Below are 18,126 nucleotides of genomic sequence, written 5' to 3' on the forward strand. Positions count from 1 at the left end.
GAAGGGGAGGGAAAGGATGAGAGGGGGGGGGGGGGGGGGGGGGTATCAGAGAATAACTAACAGGTTATTGAATGGTATGAAAAGATATTCTAACAATTTGTCTGTAAACACCTCAATCAAAATAGTTAAACTATAGATCAGGGATGTAAACTAAAAATAACAAGGATACCTGACTGTCCATCAGCATTTGGAGAAGCTAGTGGTAGACCAGAACTTGGTCCAGCAGCAAGACCCTGCGTCACATTGTCATTTCCAATGAAAATAAAATAACCTAATCTCAACAAACAAACATCTAATGCAATGAGATAACACAACATCACTTACAATGGTACGTGAAGGAGGAGTGGCGATTTGAGACTGCTGATATTTCAAAATGGTCCAATCAAAGACATAATCAAACTGGAATCCTGGAGCAACAAGGCAAGAACAGCTAAAAATGACATTAAAACATAGCCCATCTAGACTCTAAAATATTGTTTTCAAGGACAATAGCCATTAGTGCATTCCAAATAAAATATAAATCGAAAATCGAGGCTCAAACCTTCACGGATGAAAAGGTCACGCAAAAGTCTTTTCAGATAAGCATAATCTGGTTTATCATCAAACCTCAGTGACCGACAATAATGGAAGTATGATGCAAATTCTGAGGGATAGCCACGGCAAAGAGACTAACAAAGAAGCAAACCACAATCAACTATGATTTTACATACATAAAATGGACATATATTATATGAAATAAAATACTGTTTCATTTCATCACTCAATCATACCTCAATAGAAGTAGAAACTTTCATCTCACTGATTCTCTCATACTTCTGCTTCTTAGTACCTGCTTTCAATCCCTGCCAAGGCAGACTGCAGAAATACCAAATAAGAAATAGTAGGTAACTAAAAGATATAAGAAATACCAAATAATAAAGGCGAGAGAATGATTACCTTCCTCTTAAAAAATACATAAGAACGTATCCAAGTGACTCTAAATCATCCCTGCGGCTTTGCTCTATTAAAGCACAGAATTGACATCCTCAGGTCAAAATCAATAGTCGTTAAGAAAGGACATTGATCAAATGAGATAAAGAGAGCATACCAATTCCAAGATGAGTATTCATACTGGCATACCTAGCAGTTCCAGTCAGATTCTTATTCTCTCTGCAAAGGATTATTACAAGAAAGTCAAATTCAGAGAAAAAGCACAAAAGTATACTTCCTTGACTATTTAGAGCAACATAAATTAAGTGCTGACTTGTTCTTTAAATAAATAACTTTTAAGACTATATAATGCGATCATACACACCCAGAGAGAGAGAGTCGGAATCCAACGATACCAAGTTTAATTGTTGGCATACATTCACCCTTTAATAACTTTCATACAACACAAAAACTAACTGATACTTCATACTGCCGCTTAACTTTAACATTTAAAAAGTAAATATCTACTATAAGATTACATACCTATGATATGGACATCCAAATTATCAGAAAACATCATACATGATTACGAAAATAATACTATTGGATTCAAGCATTGAATAGGCTAATTTTACACATCAGAAAAAGTTATTTTGCAAGTAAGTATGGCATCAACGGGTCCTGGTTCAAACAAAGGCAAATCATAGCGGACAAATTACTTAAAGAACTGGGGTAACAAGTAATGCAATGATTATAGAAATATAAACAAATCAAAGGGCAGAAATGTAATCAATGTTTGGAATGCAAAACCATGATAATTTCCAGCGCAAAGCAAAATTTGTTTGTTAGGACCCCAAGCTTTTGATGTGGGGATTTATTAGAGAAAAGTAGAAGAGGGGGGGAAAGGAATGCTGATGAGGCAGGGGATGAGGAAAGCATGTTACCCAATCAGTTATATAGGGACTAAGGTGAGAGAGAAATGGTTATCTTTTGGAAAGTCATTGGTTAGTTATGGACAGGATATTGTTCTCTGTAGGAGCCTAGCTCTGTGGGCATTTGGATATTCATCCTTTTGCAGTTATCTTTCACTTCCATAAATAATACATTTCTTTATTTTCATTATTGATCTGTTTTTCTTCAATTTACTGTTTAAGTAATCCTGCCCCAGGTTCACATCAGTTTCACATCTTTCAATGATGTTGTTAACTTTGAAGCTGTTGTTTCTATTACAAGAATACTCTCCTGCCCACTAAATAGTCAGTTATTCACATAAATAATTAACAATAGCATAACATCCAGATATAGGACTTTCCCTGATTGAAGATTTTATAAAATATAAGCATGATAAGGAATATACTGATGGGGAATAGTTTAAAGTTTAACTGTGCAACCATTCTGAAAAAAATCATAAAACTAAAGATGCGATAAAAGTACCTGTAGGGAATATGCCGATGTGTAGTGCTGTCTCTGAACTTCTTAGCAAGACCAAAGTCAATGACATATACCTACAAAAAAGGCAAATGTGAAATGGATACATATGCATAGGACATGATCAGAAAAATTAAGAAAATAGCTGAGAAAACAAAAATTAAACAAATACTTGATTTGCACGCCTCCCTAAACCCATGAGGAAGTTGTCTGGCTTGATGTCCCGATGTAAAAATGACTTGGAATGAACAAATTCGACTCGATTTATCTGGAAACAGCACCAGATTGAGACATTTTAAGAAAACAGGTGAGTGTCAATTAGACGCTTATGCAATACAACAAAACCTACCATTTGATCAGCAAGCATGAGAACAGTTTTGAGGGACAATTTCCTATTACAGAAATTGAATAAATCCTCAAGACTAGGGCCAAGTAAATCCATCACAAGGACATTGTACTCTCCTTCGACCCCGGACCATTTTATATTCGGGATTCCAGCTTCGAAATAAAAGATAGCCACCCAAAAACATTTAAACCAAGTGAGTAATATGAAGTCAATGATAAATAAAGAGTTCCAAAATACACAAATTCACCAAAGATGGGAGTTTACTTCCTCCTTGCAGTAATTTATACAGCTTTGCTTCATACAACAATTGAGGGTGCTTGGTTTTGACATTTTCCTGAATCAAACAAAAGGAAAATAAAATAACAAAAACAAACTACTCATCTAAACACGTGGCAATTAGCATTTAATACTTTCAATATTGCAGCAGAGAGAGATGCACAAAACTTCAATTACCAAGTAAAAATAAACCAACAAGTTCAGTGATGAAAACAAATTAAAAGCATACCAAAAGAAATTCAATAACCCATATTGTCTTTACAACTCTTTGTTTGGAATCCATTGTTTCGTTTCAATATCACTAAATACATTCCAACTCTCCTAGTTTATGTCACTCCTTGAATTTCTCGGCAAACTTGAGTAAAAAGTATTTGAATTTTGCAATCACCAAAAATTAAAAAGCTAACTTTTTTTTCTTCCAAATTAGAGTAGGTAATAGGTCAGAATCAGAATACTCACAAGCTTAATCCCAACCTCTTCATTTGTCTGAATATTGGTTCCTGCACAAAAATAATCAATTAAAAAAACAAAAAAAACAGAGAAAGTCATAGTGATTCATGAACATGCAAAAACTGACAGACGAGTTAGAAGAACGAACCGAGATAGATCTCTCCAAAAGATCCACTACCAATTTTCCGACCAAGACGGAACTTGTTCCCAATTCGAGGTTCCATTAAACCCTAAAAGGTTTGGGAAATTGAAAATTGGAATTGAAAAAGCGGAGCTACGACTTCAAGTACGCCATCGCAGATGAAGAGGGCATAACTGAGAAACGATGAAAAAGCAGAGGACAAAATTGGAATTAAAAAAAGGATAAAGGAAACGGAAATGAGGAAGATGATGATGAGAGAGAGAAATTGTGAGAGATGAATGAATGATGAATCAATGTTCGTTGCCACGCGCTTAACCTCGCCTCACGCATTCTTCATCAACCTTTTTTTTTTTTCTTTTTAATTTTTTTTTTCTGACTGAAACTTTGCTTTGAAAATTGAAACTTTTCTTAGTTTTAAGACTATGTTTTGGTAATGCCAAACTAATTAATTGGATTAAATTTTGTTTTCTTTTACAAATGATTTATTGGATTAATTTCTGGGTTATATATATATATATATATATATATATATATATATATTTCTAATTTTTTAAAAATTAAAATATTCATTTTAAAAAATATATATCAAAATATCTTACATTTTTATTCTTAAGAGGTCGCGAAAATATTTTATCTTTTTTGGCTTAATTGCACGTTAGGTTAATCACTAAAATAGTCCACCTCATTTTATTTGTCTCTCTTTTGGTCTCCACACATAATTTGAGTCCAAATCATGATGAATTGTCATATTTTTAATGACGTGTCAAAAAAATTGTGATATGACAAACCTCTATATGGATTAAAAGCTATTATTATATTATTCCAAATTAATAAATATAGTTTATGTTTTTAAAAAGCCATTATTATATTATTCTAAATTTTAAAACAAAAGCCAAAATTAAAAAGCGTATATATATATATATATATATATATATATATATATTTCTAATTTTTTAAAAATTAAAATATTCATTTTAAAAAATATATATCAAAATATCTTACATTTTTATTCTTAAGAGGTCGCGAAAATATTTTATCTTTTTTGGCTTAATTGCACGTTAGGTTAATCACTAAAATAGTCCACCTCATTTTATTTGTCTCTCTTTTGGTCTCCACACATAATTTGAGTCCAAATCATGATGAATTGTCATATTTTTAATGACGTGTCAAAAAAATTGTGATATGACAAACCTCTATATGGATTAAAAGCTATTATTATATTATTCCAAATTAATAAATATAGTTTATGTTTTTAAAAAGCCATTATTATATTATTCTAAATTTTAAAACAAAAGCCAAAATTAAAAAGCGGCCTCAATCCAACACAATTCAGCCGCGCACGTGACCCCTAAATCAAAAATCGACCAAACCTTGGTCCTCTTCTTCATCTTTGTTTTTCTTCTTTTCATCCATATTCTTCATCTTCTTGGTCTTCAACATATTGCAACTCACCACCAGTCTTCTTGGAGAACTCCATCAACCTCTTTAGATCATGGATCTAACATATTTGGTAGAAATCAAGACATAGAAAGCCATACTCAAATTATTGTTACATGATGGTAATAGTGCTAAGATTAAAAATGATTAAATAAATAAAATTAATGTGGTTGAATAGATCTGTAAAATAAAAATGATTAAAAATGAAAATGATTAAAAAATCATCAAAATTAATGCGGTTAATTAGGTCTGCAAAATAAGATGGAGTTGCTAACAAAATAAAATTAAGTTGATAAAATTTAGCACATTTATTCAACCGCATTAATTTTGATGTATTTTTTCTTCAATTGAATGGATTTTATTTGATTTGTTAATATAATTTACTTTTTTAATTATAATAAATAATAATATTTTTTATTTTTATTTATTAAATGAAAAAATTGTTAACAAAATATAATTAAGTTGTTAATTTATCTAGAAAACAAGATAATTGTTAAAATAATATAAATTTATCTATTTATAGGAGGAGCTGTTCAAATAACATAACATTTATTTCTTTTGGAACATCTCTTGAACATGTTATTTGTTTTGACACATCTACTCAACTGTTTTTTTTTTCTTCTATTTTATTAATATGATTTTATTTTTTTAAAATATTTTTATTATTTTTTATTTATTAAACTAACAATTATTCAATTGTTAAAATAAAAAATAAAAAAAATTAAAGCCCATTTTAATATATATTTTTTAAACCGGGGCATTTTGATGACTTCTTTTAAAAATTAGGAATATATATAAAAGAAATCAATTTATAGATTTAATTATCATAACACTTGATTCAATTAATAACTATTAAAATTATTAGGTTAGATACTATATATTATATTTGAATTTAAAATTTTATAAATTTACTTATTATTTTATTTAAAAAAAATTAAAATTTAAGCTTTGTTGATTAAGTGAGATGTATTTTAACAAATAAGCTTATCTCATTAACTCAAAACTTGAGTGAACAAAAATTAGTTGATAGCTTTTATTAAGATGTTATTCTAAATGTTTGTTACAAATAAATAAATAAATAAAAGTGATTATGATTTTTAATGGATGGGTTTGTTTTGGATTATTTTAAAAAAAAAATTATAGTATTTTATTTTTTGATATAATATTTTTTTAAAAATAATTTTAAAAATAAAGTTTTAAATGAAAAATTGATTAAATAGTTATCATTTTAAATATTTCTTCTATTTACTATAACTTTTTTATAATAAAATATAAAAAATTATTATAATAAAATCTATTTTGAAAAGTTATTCACAAAAATCATTTAAAAAAATATTTTTATCATGTTAAGATGTCTAATAATAAATATTTAATTATTAAAGATTAATTTTTTTAATTAATAATAAATGAGTCTAAAATAATTATTATTTTTCAAGTAACTTCTTGTAAAAATTATTTTTTAAAATATAAAGTCAAAATTAAATTTTAAAAATCTTAAACAAATAGACCTAAAAATTCAAATTTTGTTTGGAATTTTTCTAAAGAAGTAAAAGTTTTTGGGTTTGTCGATTATAATAAATAAAAAAATTTAAAACTAATTATGAAAATTGATCTTTAGACAAGAAAAGAAAAAAAAATTCTCCATAAAAAGACGTGATAAATATCACCTTAAAATTATACACGAGTAAACTTACACAAACTTTTTATGCTCCGCCATTGCATCAGAAAATACACTTCTGAACATATCTAGAAGTACACTTCCGAAGACATGTGTAGTTCCGTAAAAATGTGACTATACTAACAACCCCAACATTTCATTGACGGCATGAACCTTGGTGATGGGGCGACTCGCCATACAGTCATAGAACCTAGTCACAAGTAGCTATTTCATAGTTTCAAGGACACTTAATCATAACATTTGGCATAAGAAATACACACCGACACTCTTCTACGTAAATATGTTACATAATACATACAACAGCATAAATGTTTTTCTGCAGTGAATGAGACTTTAATTCACCCCGTTTTTAATTAATATAATAATATAAGCAAGCAAATAATTTAAAAGGGGCAAAACTTTAAACAAAAAAATTAACCCGAAAAGCCTAAAAATACTCAAAACTGTTAATTATGTACGTGATGGGGACAAAACAGACAAGAAAGATTGTTTTTTCTGCAGCTTTCCCTTCAATTGTCTGATCTTTGCTTCCACTCTTGCAGTGAACCCAATCTTGGTTTCTTGTCTGGCTTTAGAACTCTCCCTCGTCCACATGTGTTGATCCTCAATATCTTTCTTGTAGTGCTTGATTTCTTGGATAATGTGGTGATCCATGGGATTAAAACATCTTTGGAAGGATATGTGGACAAGATAAGGAAGATTGCATGTAATTGTAACTATAAGTGTTGCTGACCAATAAATAGGTGCAGGTCCAAGAGCTTCAACAAGTAAATGGTAAGCACTTTTGGAAAGGTCTGGAGAAAGTGTGCCATATAACACGAGAAAGAGGTACCAGGTAAGTATGCTACCCCATATAAATAGATGCTGAATCCATGTAAAATGGCTCATTGTCAGTGCGATCTGGCAGTTGACTGCCCAAATGATGCAAGTGAACATTGTTGTTCCGACCGCAGCCATGTCAGCTGTCTGGCCATCAATACGGAATGGTTGATCGTAGAATATGGTGACCGTGAGGAAGAAGATGGCGAGGGAGGAATATAAACCATTGGCCATCCATCCCAATATTCTGTACCAATCAAAGAACAAATTTTTGGGTCCTTGTTGGTATAGTGCGGGAAACTGCAAAGCACAACATCAGCTTACTAATAGGTTGAATTTTTCAGAGGATGAAACTTGTTGAAGACATAGCAAGAGAACAAACCTGTAAGCAAACTTCCGATGGAACATCTTGTTCAAAAACGCCAAGTGAAATGACGGGTAACGATGTCAGAACAACATTAAACAAGATCATGTACCAGTCATCATAAACCGATTGGCCAGAGAAGCCAGTAAAGGCCTCAAAATAGAAGATGGTGAGGCCAAAGGCTATATTCTTGTAGAAGAAATAACAGATCTGCAAGGCATAACATACAGATTAAGAAGAGAAATGAAGGAATCAATTCATAATAGACACATGCTAAAATGTTATTAAGAGCTTCTCTATCCGTGCAAAGGATACACAGCACACAAGGCATTGAAGGCAAGGGGTCCAACTTGTGAGAATGATGATCAAGACAATCATTAATCAATTACCATCTGCGCAATTCTCTTGTAGCACCAGTGTCCATGAACCACCAGAAGCCGCTCTAAAAATTGAAACTGGGCAATCGAGAAGTCACTGGCCATCACTGCCTGAAAGGAAATTGCATGCTTGAGACCACAACTTAAAATGACAATTGAGAAGTGCATCACAATTAAAGAAACATCAGAAAGTTTGCAAATCCTTTTCCACATTAAAATAAAATTTAGCAATTCAATTCAATCTGATCAGAATTTAGAAATAACTATATTCAGACTATAATGACAAAAAGAATTAAGAAAATATCAAAATGTTAAATAAGTTTCATTTTAAGCAATTTATTGTATCAGTCTGCAAATTATTGTTGATAATGCAAAAGGGAAGCTCACTTTACTCTTGCAGTGGATCAACAGCACTAATTACAAGACAACTATCACAAAAGGCTTGACAAGACATCTGGTCAACAGTACAGCTAGAAAAACGGAGCCCAGACATGCAAAAAGAAACATGACAGGTTTTTTCAAATCACAGGGTTGTTTTTGAAAATAATAAGGCTATATAAAACTAGAATTTGATTTTGTATCTGAAATATAACATGTATGCCATTCCAACTTGCAAAATTAAAGGCTAGAATCATCCGGTCATCTGCAGTGATACTTAAGAAATAGTTTTTCTTAAAGAGACAGTCATGTATGCCACTGACCTGCATACCTTCAACCCCACTGATTCCAACACCAATATCTGCTTCTTGTATCATGCCAACATCATTTGCACCATCACCTATTGCGAGAGTGGTCTTCCCAGTTCCTTCTTTTACCAACCTTGTGACCTGGCACCAGAAGATTAAGAAATCAGGACAATATAAAATGCATATAACTTTACATCTCAGAGTGGACATAGTGACAGAGTTAGATAAATGCAATCTACAAAAGTGTGGAAATGACTGGCATACACAACTGAACTAACAGATCCATCTGAATTTAAATGGACCCAAGTTTTCCTATCTAACTAAGATGGATCCATGTGAGCAATCATCCACACATATAAATCCAAAAATCAAATACTCGTATGCAGTATAAAACGGTAAAAGTGAGCCCACAAAATCACAACATAAAACAGACAAAAGGTCATACCAGTGCCTTTTGCTTGGGAGAAACACGACAACAGATGACAGATGCACAATCAACTGCCAGTCCCAAAAACTGGTGTTTCACGTCATCTTCTAAAGTATATGTCAGAGTTTTCCCGTCGATAATTAATGCAAATGCAGCATGGGGATCCTTCTCCAGCTTTATCATTTGTGTAGCATTGGTGATTTGATTTAATATGCTGTCCTTGATGGCCTGCGGTGTTAAACAAAAGAACTAGGCCCAACATCAGATGAAACACAAGTCCATAAAGTAATCTCTTTTACGTTTCTCAATGTAAAGGGGTACCTGTTTGACATCACTGGATACTGAGTCTAAATTCGCTGTTATACAGATCTGCTTCATGCCCTGTCGAAGCAAACTGCAGGAAAAACTGTACCACGGAAAATACAACTTCATCATACTTTGTTTCGGAGGCACTTTTGTGCAAGTTCAACCTTATCTATTTAGAACATAAATGTAATAGTATACAAGGTTAGGTAATTTGTGGATAACAGACCCAATGTTGATTGCAGTTTCCATCTTATCCCCTGTCAATACCCAAATCTTGAGACCAGCTTGAGCAAGTTTATCAATACACTCAGGAACCTGAGGAGGATAATAAGTTGAATTTGGTTGAAGATTTGAAGTACAGAAAACAGCAATATATTGACTACAAAGAATGACAATCCTACCCCGTTCTGCAGTTTGTCTTCTACAGCAGTTGCCCCAACAAGAATCAGCTCTTTTTCCATAGTCTCTGATACCTGCTCAAGCATTGCCTCTCTGTCAGTCCCAACAGATGCTTTGGCTTTCTGAAACTCATTGTTCCAATCCGAGTACTCTTTTTCTTCGAGCCTTCTATATGCCAGAGCTAGTGTTCGCAAACCTGCTTCTCCATAATCATTTAAATGTCTAGTAGTAGCCTCCAAATACATTTTTCCATTCTTGGACAAACGATCAAATATGATACTGCATAACCAAGCAAGAAAATAATGGGTGTCAAGTTTAAAGGGAGATGCCTTTTTGTGGGAGCATACATGTGTGTTTTTGCAAGCTTCTTCTATGGAAAAAGGGGGTTGTTGTGATTATGTTGTATATTTGCTATAGGTTGAGAAGCTTGAATGAATTTTCAGTTTCATTTATCTAATGTATAATTTGAGAAGGTGCTATTGATAATCAACACTATACATTCATCTGTCATCATTGAGTACATAGGCAAGAACAATAGATATTGTAAGCTAACCTGTCAGCCCCTTTGCAAAAAAGAAAAAGTTTTCCCTCCTCATCACGGACAATCACTGACATACGCTTTCTTTTACTTGTGAAATCTAGTAGATTCAAGAGTTTGTACTCCCTGAGTAATTCGCCCAAAAGTATATAAACAAAAATATCAATAGACATGAATAAAGACAAAAACCTGATTTGGGACCCCTGGTGTAAGGGTGCAAACAAAGGAAAACAAATAGATAAGGATAAAAGTTTTCAACTTCCATGAATTCTTACCTTTCCACCACTTGCCCTGAAGCAGAAATTCTTTCACGTGTGAAAATACTTGACTGAGTCCTCCTACAAAACTCAAAGCCAAATTCCCTTGCTGCTACAAGAAAAGCCCCTTCATCTGGAGACTCAGCTTCATATGTAAAACCTCCTGTCTCCTCATTCAGCTCAGGAATGGCAGTATGGCAAACTGCTAGTATTCGGAAAAATAATAAAATGTCATCGGCATTGGGCTCTTCCAACCAATTACCATTCATGAGACGGTCATCTTCAAAACCAAAACCCTTTATGGCCTGCCTTTGATCCTCATCACCTTTGGAAGTAACAACAGTCTCTAGTTCGATTTCATCAACTTTTCCAAAATTTTCCCATGAAACATGGGCTTTCTTATTAGGCATGGGGAAATTGGACAGCTCTGAATCCGCGTCCTCAAGATCAGAAGCTATCTGCTTCGCTGCAGCAACTTCAACTTCACTAGAACGCACACCATATGGAGTACCAGCAATGGAGCACTTAAGGAAGTCCATCTGATTGCAGGTTAAAGTTCCAGTTTTATCGGAGAGAATTGTATCCACCTGGCCCAACTCTTCATTCAAATTTGAAGTCCTTGCATCAGCTGGAGTTCCAGTTTCTTCATCATACATTTGAATGTCTTGGTTAATGAAGGTTGCCTGTAGAACCTTCACAACCTCAATGGAAACATAGAGTGAGATGGGTATCAAATATCCATAGAGAATGAGAGCAGTAATCAAATGACTCATCCCAGCCAATCCAATTTTCTGGGGATCATACTGGTATTCGATATCGTCAGGGCGTATGTACCACCACTTTGTGGTTTGGTACTTAGTCTTGACAATAAATCCTATGGCACTAATAACAGATATAAAGATAAGGACAGTGAAGAGAGTGTATATGATATAATCCATCTTCTTTTCTATTGTGCTCCTTTTTGAAGGGGATCTTGTGGAATTCTGCATGACTTTGCTGTCATGACCAGTGAAAATGACCGTTCCATAGATGTAATCAGTGTTCCTAAGCTTAGAGTCTCGAAGGAGAATTTGACTAGGATCAAGAGGATAAACCTGGCGCTCGTACTCAAAGTTTCCAACAAAAGTGTAAAGATTGGGGTTTGGGTCTTCACATCTTATTGTTCCAGTGAAATCCTTAAAAGCAGCATCACTATCTAGGGCCAAGGTAGATTCCAAAGATCTTTTTACCTTCAAGTTGGTCTCACCATCTAAATTCATTGTCTCGACGTAACATATCCCATCCTCATAACTTGATGACAAGAGAAGCAAATCTGCTGGAAAAAACTTATCCTTTTCTACTTTTACTACATCCCCAACCATAATGTTCTGCCACGACCTGTGACCAAAAACGCCATCGCCTTTATGTTGATTAACTTTCCGGTGATTAACTTTAACATCCTGAACAAACCTGCGTGAATCTTCCAATGCTTCCTTTGCCATACTAAGCCCAACAACAAATGCCAAAGGAGCAATCATACTAAGTGGACTAAAAGGTGAAATTGGAGAGGCCGAAAGGCACGCAGCCAAAAGAAAGTATATATTAGCAACTCTACGAAACTGTTCAAAAAGTGCCTTGGGAAAAAATGTAAGCACATTGTATTTGGTTGTGGAAATATCATTCCTGCAATAATGTAGCGGTCTCTTCTCATGAAGCTGAGGCTGGTTGCAGTGCACAGTTCGCGAATACCCGGGACCTTGAAGTGGATGTGGCCCCTCTTCAGTGGCAGAAGGTCGAAGACAACCAAATGTGTAAAAATGGCTCCTTCGGAACCTCGCCCTTATCCTTCCCCGTGTCATTTAGCCGCAATTCAGCTCAATGCAGAGTTCTATTCAACACATGCCCACCAAAATCTAGCTAACAACTAGAGGGAACCATCAAACTGCCCCTTGTCCCCGATTTGTTCTCCTAAAACCTAACAATACATACAAATTAAGAAAATGATTAACTTCAGCACATGATAATTTCATGCATACTACCAAATCTGCACAATATACCAAATCTGCATACAAGTTAAACCCATGAAAAATTCAATTCATCCATTAATACTGAATAAATTCAAAATGTAATAAAAAGTAAGGACCCCTATTCAAACTGACATTTAAATTTCAAATTCCTAAAACACCCTAACATTATAAAATTTTAAAAATAAACTGAAACATAAAAAAAGAATAACAATCATAATCATATTAATTAATAATAATAATAATAATAATAATAAGAGAATTACGAAAATCCCAAACCTATAACCGAGATCCTGTGACATGTCACATACTCATTCCCTCTCCCAGTGATGAAAATTTCGAGAATTCATATCTAGAAGCTAAATAGCTAAGGCAATTTCATAATGTCTCAATTTCAAACCCAATTATATGTTCAAAACAGCTAAGAGAATTTAAAAAACAACCTCTTTCCTTTTTTATTTATATTCTTTTCTTTAAAATCCCTCCAAAAAATAAAATAAAATGATCCAGCTTAAAGTGTGAAAAAAATTAACATTGTCAGGGAAAATTAAGCGTAAAGAAATCGACCAAAATGAAAGCGAAAACTAATTTAACAATACAAAGCAGTTAATGAAAAAGAAAAAAAATCTAATTATATAAAAAAAAATCTGAAACAAAAGAGAGGGAGAAGAAACGGAAACGAACCAAACGGGAGGGACTCCATTGAATTTGAGGAATGAACGTAGCAATGCGGCAAAAATAGAAAGAAGAAGAAGAATGAAGAATCAGTGTTACGTTACGCGTGTTGCGAGGTTGCAGATCAAGGAAGGAGACAAAATGCAAAGAGAAAGAAAGAGAAAAATAAAATAAAGTTAGTTAGATAATTATTTAATTAATTAATTAACAAAAGCAAGCAATAGAGAAGAAAAAAAAAAGTTTAAAAGAGAGAGAAAGAAGAGACTCACACTCTCTCTCTTCAGCAATTTGCGGGTCCTTCTTTCTTCCCCACGTCGACATTTATATTTTGTTTTCCCATTTTTATTTGAATTTCGAAACATCGCAGTTATTTTCGCTCCTGTTTAGTGTTAGCTTTGATTGGGTGATTTGAGTTTCGAAATAAGAATTGGAGGGTTAATTTTAATTTGTAATAAATTGATGTAATGACCTGGCAAAGTGAGAGTATGGATCCCACGTTGTCCTACGTGGTGCTTCCTGAACTGAGAGCCAGATAGACATCAAATTGACAGGTTTTCTTTTTTTGTTTTTATTAGTTTTTCATTCATTAATCAAACTGCCCCTTGTCCCCGATTTGTTCTCCTAAAACCTAACAATACATACAAATTAAGAAAATGATTAACTTCAGCACATGATAATTTCATGCATACTACCAAATCTGCACAATATACCAAATCTGCATACAAGTTAAACCCATGAAAAATTCAATTCATCCATTAATACTGAATAAATTCAAAATGTAATAAAAAGTAAGGACCCCTATTCAAACTGACATTTAAATTTCAAATTCCTAAAACACCCTAACATTATAAAATTTTAAAAATAAACTGAAACATAAAAAAAGAATAACAATCATAATCATATTAATTAATAATAATAATAATAATAATAATAAGAGAATTACGAAAATCCCAAACCTATAACCGAGATCCTGTGACATGTCACATACTCATTCCCTCTCCCAGTGATGAAAATTTCGAGAATTCATATCTAGAAGCTAAATAGCTAAGGCAATTTCATAATGTCTCAATTTCAAACCCAATTATATGTTCAAAACAGCTAAGAGAATTTAAAAAACAACCTCTTTCCTTTTTTATTTATATTCTTTTCTTTAAAATCCCTCCAAAAAATAAAATAAAATGATCCAGCTTAAAGTGTGAAAAAAATTAACATTGTCAGGGAAAATTAAGCGTAAAGAAATCGACCAAAATGAAAGCGAAAACTAATTTAACAATACAAAGCAGTTAATGAAAAAGAAAAAAAATCTAATTATATAAAAAAAAATCTGAAACAAAAGAGAGGGAGAAGAAACGGAAACGAACCAAACGGGAGGGACTCCATTGAATTTGAGGAATGAACGTAGCAATGCGGCAAAAATAGAAAGAAGAAGAAGAATGAAGAATCAGTGTTACGTTACGCGTGTTGCGAGGTTGCAGATCAAGGAAGGAGACAAAATGCAAAGAGAAAGAAAGAGAAAAATAAAATAAAGTTAGTTAGATAATTATTTAATTAATTAATTAACAAAAGCAAGCAATAGAGAAGAAAAAAAAAAGTTTAAAAGAGAGAGAAAGAAGAGACTCACACTCTCTCTCTTCAGCAATTTGCGGGTCCTTCTTTCTTCCCCACGTCGACATTTATATTTTGTTTTCCCATTTTTATTTGAATTTCGAAACATCGCAGTTATTTTCGCTCCTGTTTAGTGTTAGCTTTGATTGGGTGATTTGAGTTTCGAAATAAGAATTGGAGGGTTAATTTTAATTTGTAATAAATTGATGTAATGACCTGGCAAAGTGAGAGTATGGATCCCACGTTGTCCTACGTGGTGCTTCCTGAACTGAGAGCCAGATAGACATCAAATTGACAGGTTTTCTTTTTTTGTTTTTATTAGTTTTTCATTCATTAATGGTGGGCCATATAGTTAGGTCAAAAACGTTTATTATTATTATTAATATTATTATTATGAGAAATTTAAGTGAAGGTTATTATATGTCTATACTCTATCTATAAAACCATATGTTAAAGACAAGGTTTAAGCCACTAAATCTAGGGTTTAGGCCTAAAAAAGATTTACTTTAATAAAGAAAAAAAAATTGTAAACTAAATAGTCTATGATATTATTAATTATATTATAAGTTAATTTATGTGTAATTATATATTAATTTAGTTGGTAATACGTAAAATTTTGAATCTTTTATCTATAATTTTAAATTAGATTATGTCATTGTTTTTATATTTTTTATAATTGAAACCTCATTTTAAAGATTATTTTAAGTCTTAAACTTATTAGGTCGATCCCGTTAAAAACACAGCTTTTACTTAATAGGATTGAAGGAAAATTTTAAAAATTATTAAAAAGAACAAAATTGGTATAAATAACATTAGTTAATAAGTTATTGATCAACAAAATTGGTATAAGTTATTGATTACTCCATGCATCTGTGGTAATGCTAAAAGCATTATTGATCAACAAAATCAAGATCGTGTCATGGAATTCCTTCAAGGTGTTCATGATAGATTTTGTGTTTCGTAGTCAAATCCTTCTTATGGACCATTTTTTTTATATATGTAACAAGAGATCAAATTTCGATTAGCATGACCATACTCTGGTTACTTGATATCATATTCATGGTTTTCTTGATTAGCTCCAAATGAAAACATGGCCACCATCCTCCACTTTCGGTAACCTTGCAAATCAATTATCAAGTGCACAATACAATAAATTTTTTTACCCTCTTAGCTAAACATGATATTTTTGGATTGTAAAGGTAAAAATATTTTTGATATATGTTTTAATGACAACATCTACGGATGATTGTACTTGAATTTTATTTAAGAAACATAAATCGCATAAGTGGACAAGCAAGAAGTGCATAAGTATCTACTGAATTGTGAAAGAATCAAAGTAGTGTCATAATATTATTTCATGAAGATATTAGAAGGAAATCTTCCAAAGAAGTTTATGAACTCATGAGGATCAAACAAGTCAAATACAATAAGTGTTGAGAACATTTTGAACCAAAGAATAAGAAGAGTGATCAAAATGATCATTTGGGTATATTATAAGTTCAAATATATATAAAAATAAATAAAGAAATCAAATAACATCTTTATGAAAGAATATCAAAAGAAACATAATGTATACTATATCAAATCATTCAAGAGAACGGTTATTGCATCTTCAAGATAATATCTCCGTGAAAAAAGTGTCAAATACATTCATACATATATTAAAGTATCTCAGTGATACTTGATGGACAAGACACAACACGTGTAACACCAACATAAATTGTAGGAAGTATTGTTTCAACAAAAGATTCATCCTCTCGTATAGAAGACAACATTCTCAATTGTTATGAATGAATGTTCTCGTGATGAACAAATTCATTGCACTAAAAAATGTTCATATCAGTTCAACAAAATGAGAAGAATCAATTTTGAAGAATAAATCATTTCAAGATTGAGTCATTTATTAAATTATTTGTTAAAATAATAATGAAATAACATTCACCAGAATGTTCTGATTGTTCAATTAAAGAACAATTGACAATAGGGATCTTTATGAAAGGAAAACATGCAGTAAATCAATTGACATTTCGCATATGAGCTTTCAAACATTTAATGATCAATTAAAAATCAAAATTTGAAGGTCTACTTACAAAAATAAACATGCAGAATGTTGAAGTAGTTAAAATATCACTAGAATGAGGGGTTGAATAGAGATATTGGTGTTTTAAAAAATATCTTTTAAAGTTGTATCTTCTACAAAGTCAGATGATAGAAATTTAAAAAAATTATGTGACAATTAAGTAAATAAAGAGGAGAGAGTATAAAAAAATGACACACCCAAATTTATATTGGTTCACCTAATGTATGCTACATAAGTCCTCACAAACTTGTGAGTTTTTATTATGGCTCAAACCGGTATGTCCTCTTTACGGACCTCATTTTCACAGTGTACATCACACAATGTCAAATGATAGTTGACAACTCACTCTCACACTTATTGATATTTTCCATCAGACTCAAAAGCAATAACATTATGGGTTTGTCAATAACGTTCTGGACAATAATATAAACATATGCTTAATTGTTTTAAAATATATGCGACACTTGACTAATGTGTCTAACGACTATATTCAATTTAAATTGAATATTCAAAGCCTCTCGTCGTCTATAAATTGAAGATCAATTGGAATATGAAAGCAATTGTTCAATTTGCAATCTACCAACACTTGTTCAAGTAATCGCATGTCAAAAAACTCTTCAGGCAAACTCCAACTCTCTTGACTATATATGTGGATCATCATTTATTGAATTTGTCTTTATTTATCTCAAATAAAAAGTTGACAATCATTAGATCCCAAACACTTTTTGATCATACACATTGAAATGAACTAAAATCTATATTTTATTTTAGATTGAATGTGTTCGTAAAAGTCTTTTTTAAATTGAAAGGTGACTGTAAAAATTCTTTCTATGTTGAGAGATAAAGATTGTAATTGATCAAGGTGTGATCAAGAGAAAAGATATGATGGAGAATGTTTTGGTTCTGAAACCAATAGTGAAAATC

The 18,126-nt window shown here is 32.1% G+C and overlaps 2 protein-coding genes across 3 annotated transcripts in view; both read right to left on the reverse strand.

Annotated features, from left to right (window-relative positions):
• LOC101489479 (casein kinase 1-like protein 2) overlaps nt 1-3,858 on the reverse strand; it is a 5,141-nt gene extending 1,283 nt beyond the window's left edge. The window contains exons 1-12 of the mRNA XM_004510349.4: nt 3,558-3,858; nt 3,419-3,459; nt 2,948-3,017; nt 2,687-2,835; nt 2,510-2,605; nt 2,344-2,414; nt 1,088-1,149; nt 937-1,000; nt 771-855; nt 542-668; nt 325-407; nt 170-233 (exon numbers count right to left, since the gene is read on the reverse strand). Coding sequence (XP_004510406.1) covers nt 170-233; nt 325-407; nt 542-668; nt 771-855; nt 937-1,000; nt 1,088-1,149; nt 2,344-2,414; nt 2,510-2,605; nt 2,687-2,835; nt 2,948-3,017; nt 3,419-3,459; nt 3,558-3,633 — 988 coding nt within the window. The 5' untranslated portion in view covers nt 3,634-3,858. The remainder of the gene's footprint in view (nt 1-169; nt 234-324; nt 408-541; nt 669-770; nt 856-936; nt 1,001-1,087; nt 1,150-2,343; nt 2,415-2,509; nt 2,606-2,686; nt 2,836-2,947; nt 3,018-3,418; nt 3,460-3,557) is intronic.
• A 3,054-nt stretch (nt 3,859-6,912) lies between these two features.
• LOC101488244 (probable phospholipid-transporting ATPase 4) lies at nt 6,913-13,782 on the reverse strand. Of its 2 annotated transcripts, none has more exons than XM_004510344.4 (11): nt 13,527-13,782; nt 10,858-12,793; nt 10,598-10,708; nt 10,047-10,323; nt 9,872-9,960; nt 9,661-9,745; nt 9,358-9,588; nt 8,928-9,053; nt 8,239-8,337; nt 7,868-8,059; nt 6,913-7,785 (listed from the first exon to the last, which is right to left on the reverse strand). In XM_004510344.4, the coding sequence occupies exons 2-11, from the start codon at nt 12,675-12,677 to the stop codon at nt 7,117-7,119; spliced, it is 3,699 nt and encodes a 1,232-aa protein (XP_004510401.1). In that variant the 5' UTR covers nt 12,678-12,793; nt 13,527-13,782; the 3' UTR covers nt 6,913-7,116. The 2 variants fall into 2 exon arrangements, with proteins under 2 accessions (XP_004510401.1, XP_004510404.1); XM_004510347.4 differs by having other exon boundaries at nt 9,358-9,567; nt 13,527-13,780.
• Between the last annotated feature and the right edge of the window lie 4,344 nt (nt 13,783-18,126).

Source organism: Cicer arietinum, chromosome 7 (genome assembly GCF_000331145.2).
Source record: "Cicer arietinum cultivar CDC Frontier isolate Library 1 chromosome 7, Cicar.CDCFrontier_v2.0, whole genome shotgun sequence".
In the NCBI taxonomy this organism is placed as follows: Eukaryota; Viridiplantae; Streptophyta; class Magnoliopsida; order Fabales; family Fabaceae; genus Cicer; species Cicer arietinum.

Excerpts from the sequence above, each read along its gene's own strand:
- LOC101488244 (XM_004510344.4), bottom strand. The coding sequence starts at position 12,677 with ATGACACGGGGAAGGATAAGGGCGAGGTTCCGAAGGAGCCATTTTTAC. Across the intron at positions 10,324-10,597 it reads TTTTGCAAAGGGGCTGACAG|TATCATATTTGATCGTTTGT; the intron begins GTTAGCTTACAA and ends TTGGTTATGCAG. Across the intron at positions 9,961-10,046 it reads AAGACAAACTGCAGAACGGG|GTTCCTGAGTGTATTGATAA; the intron begins GTAGGATTGTCA and ends TATCCTCCTCAG.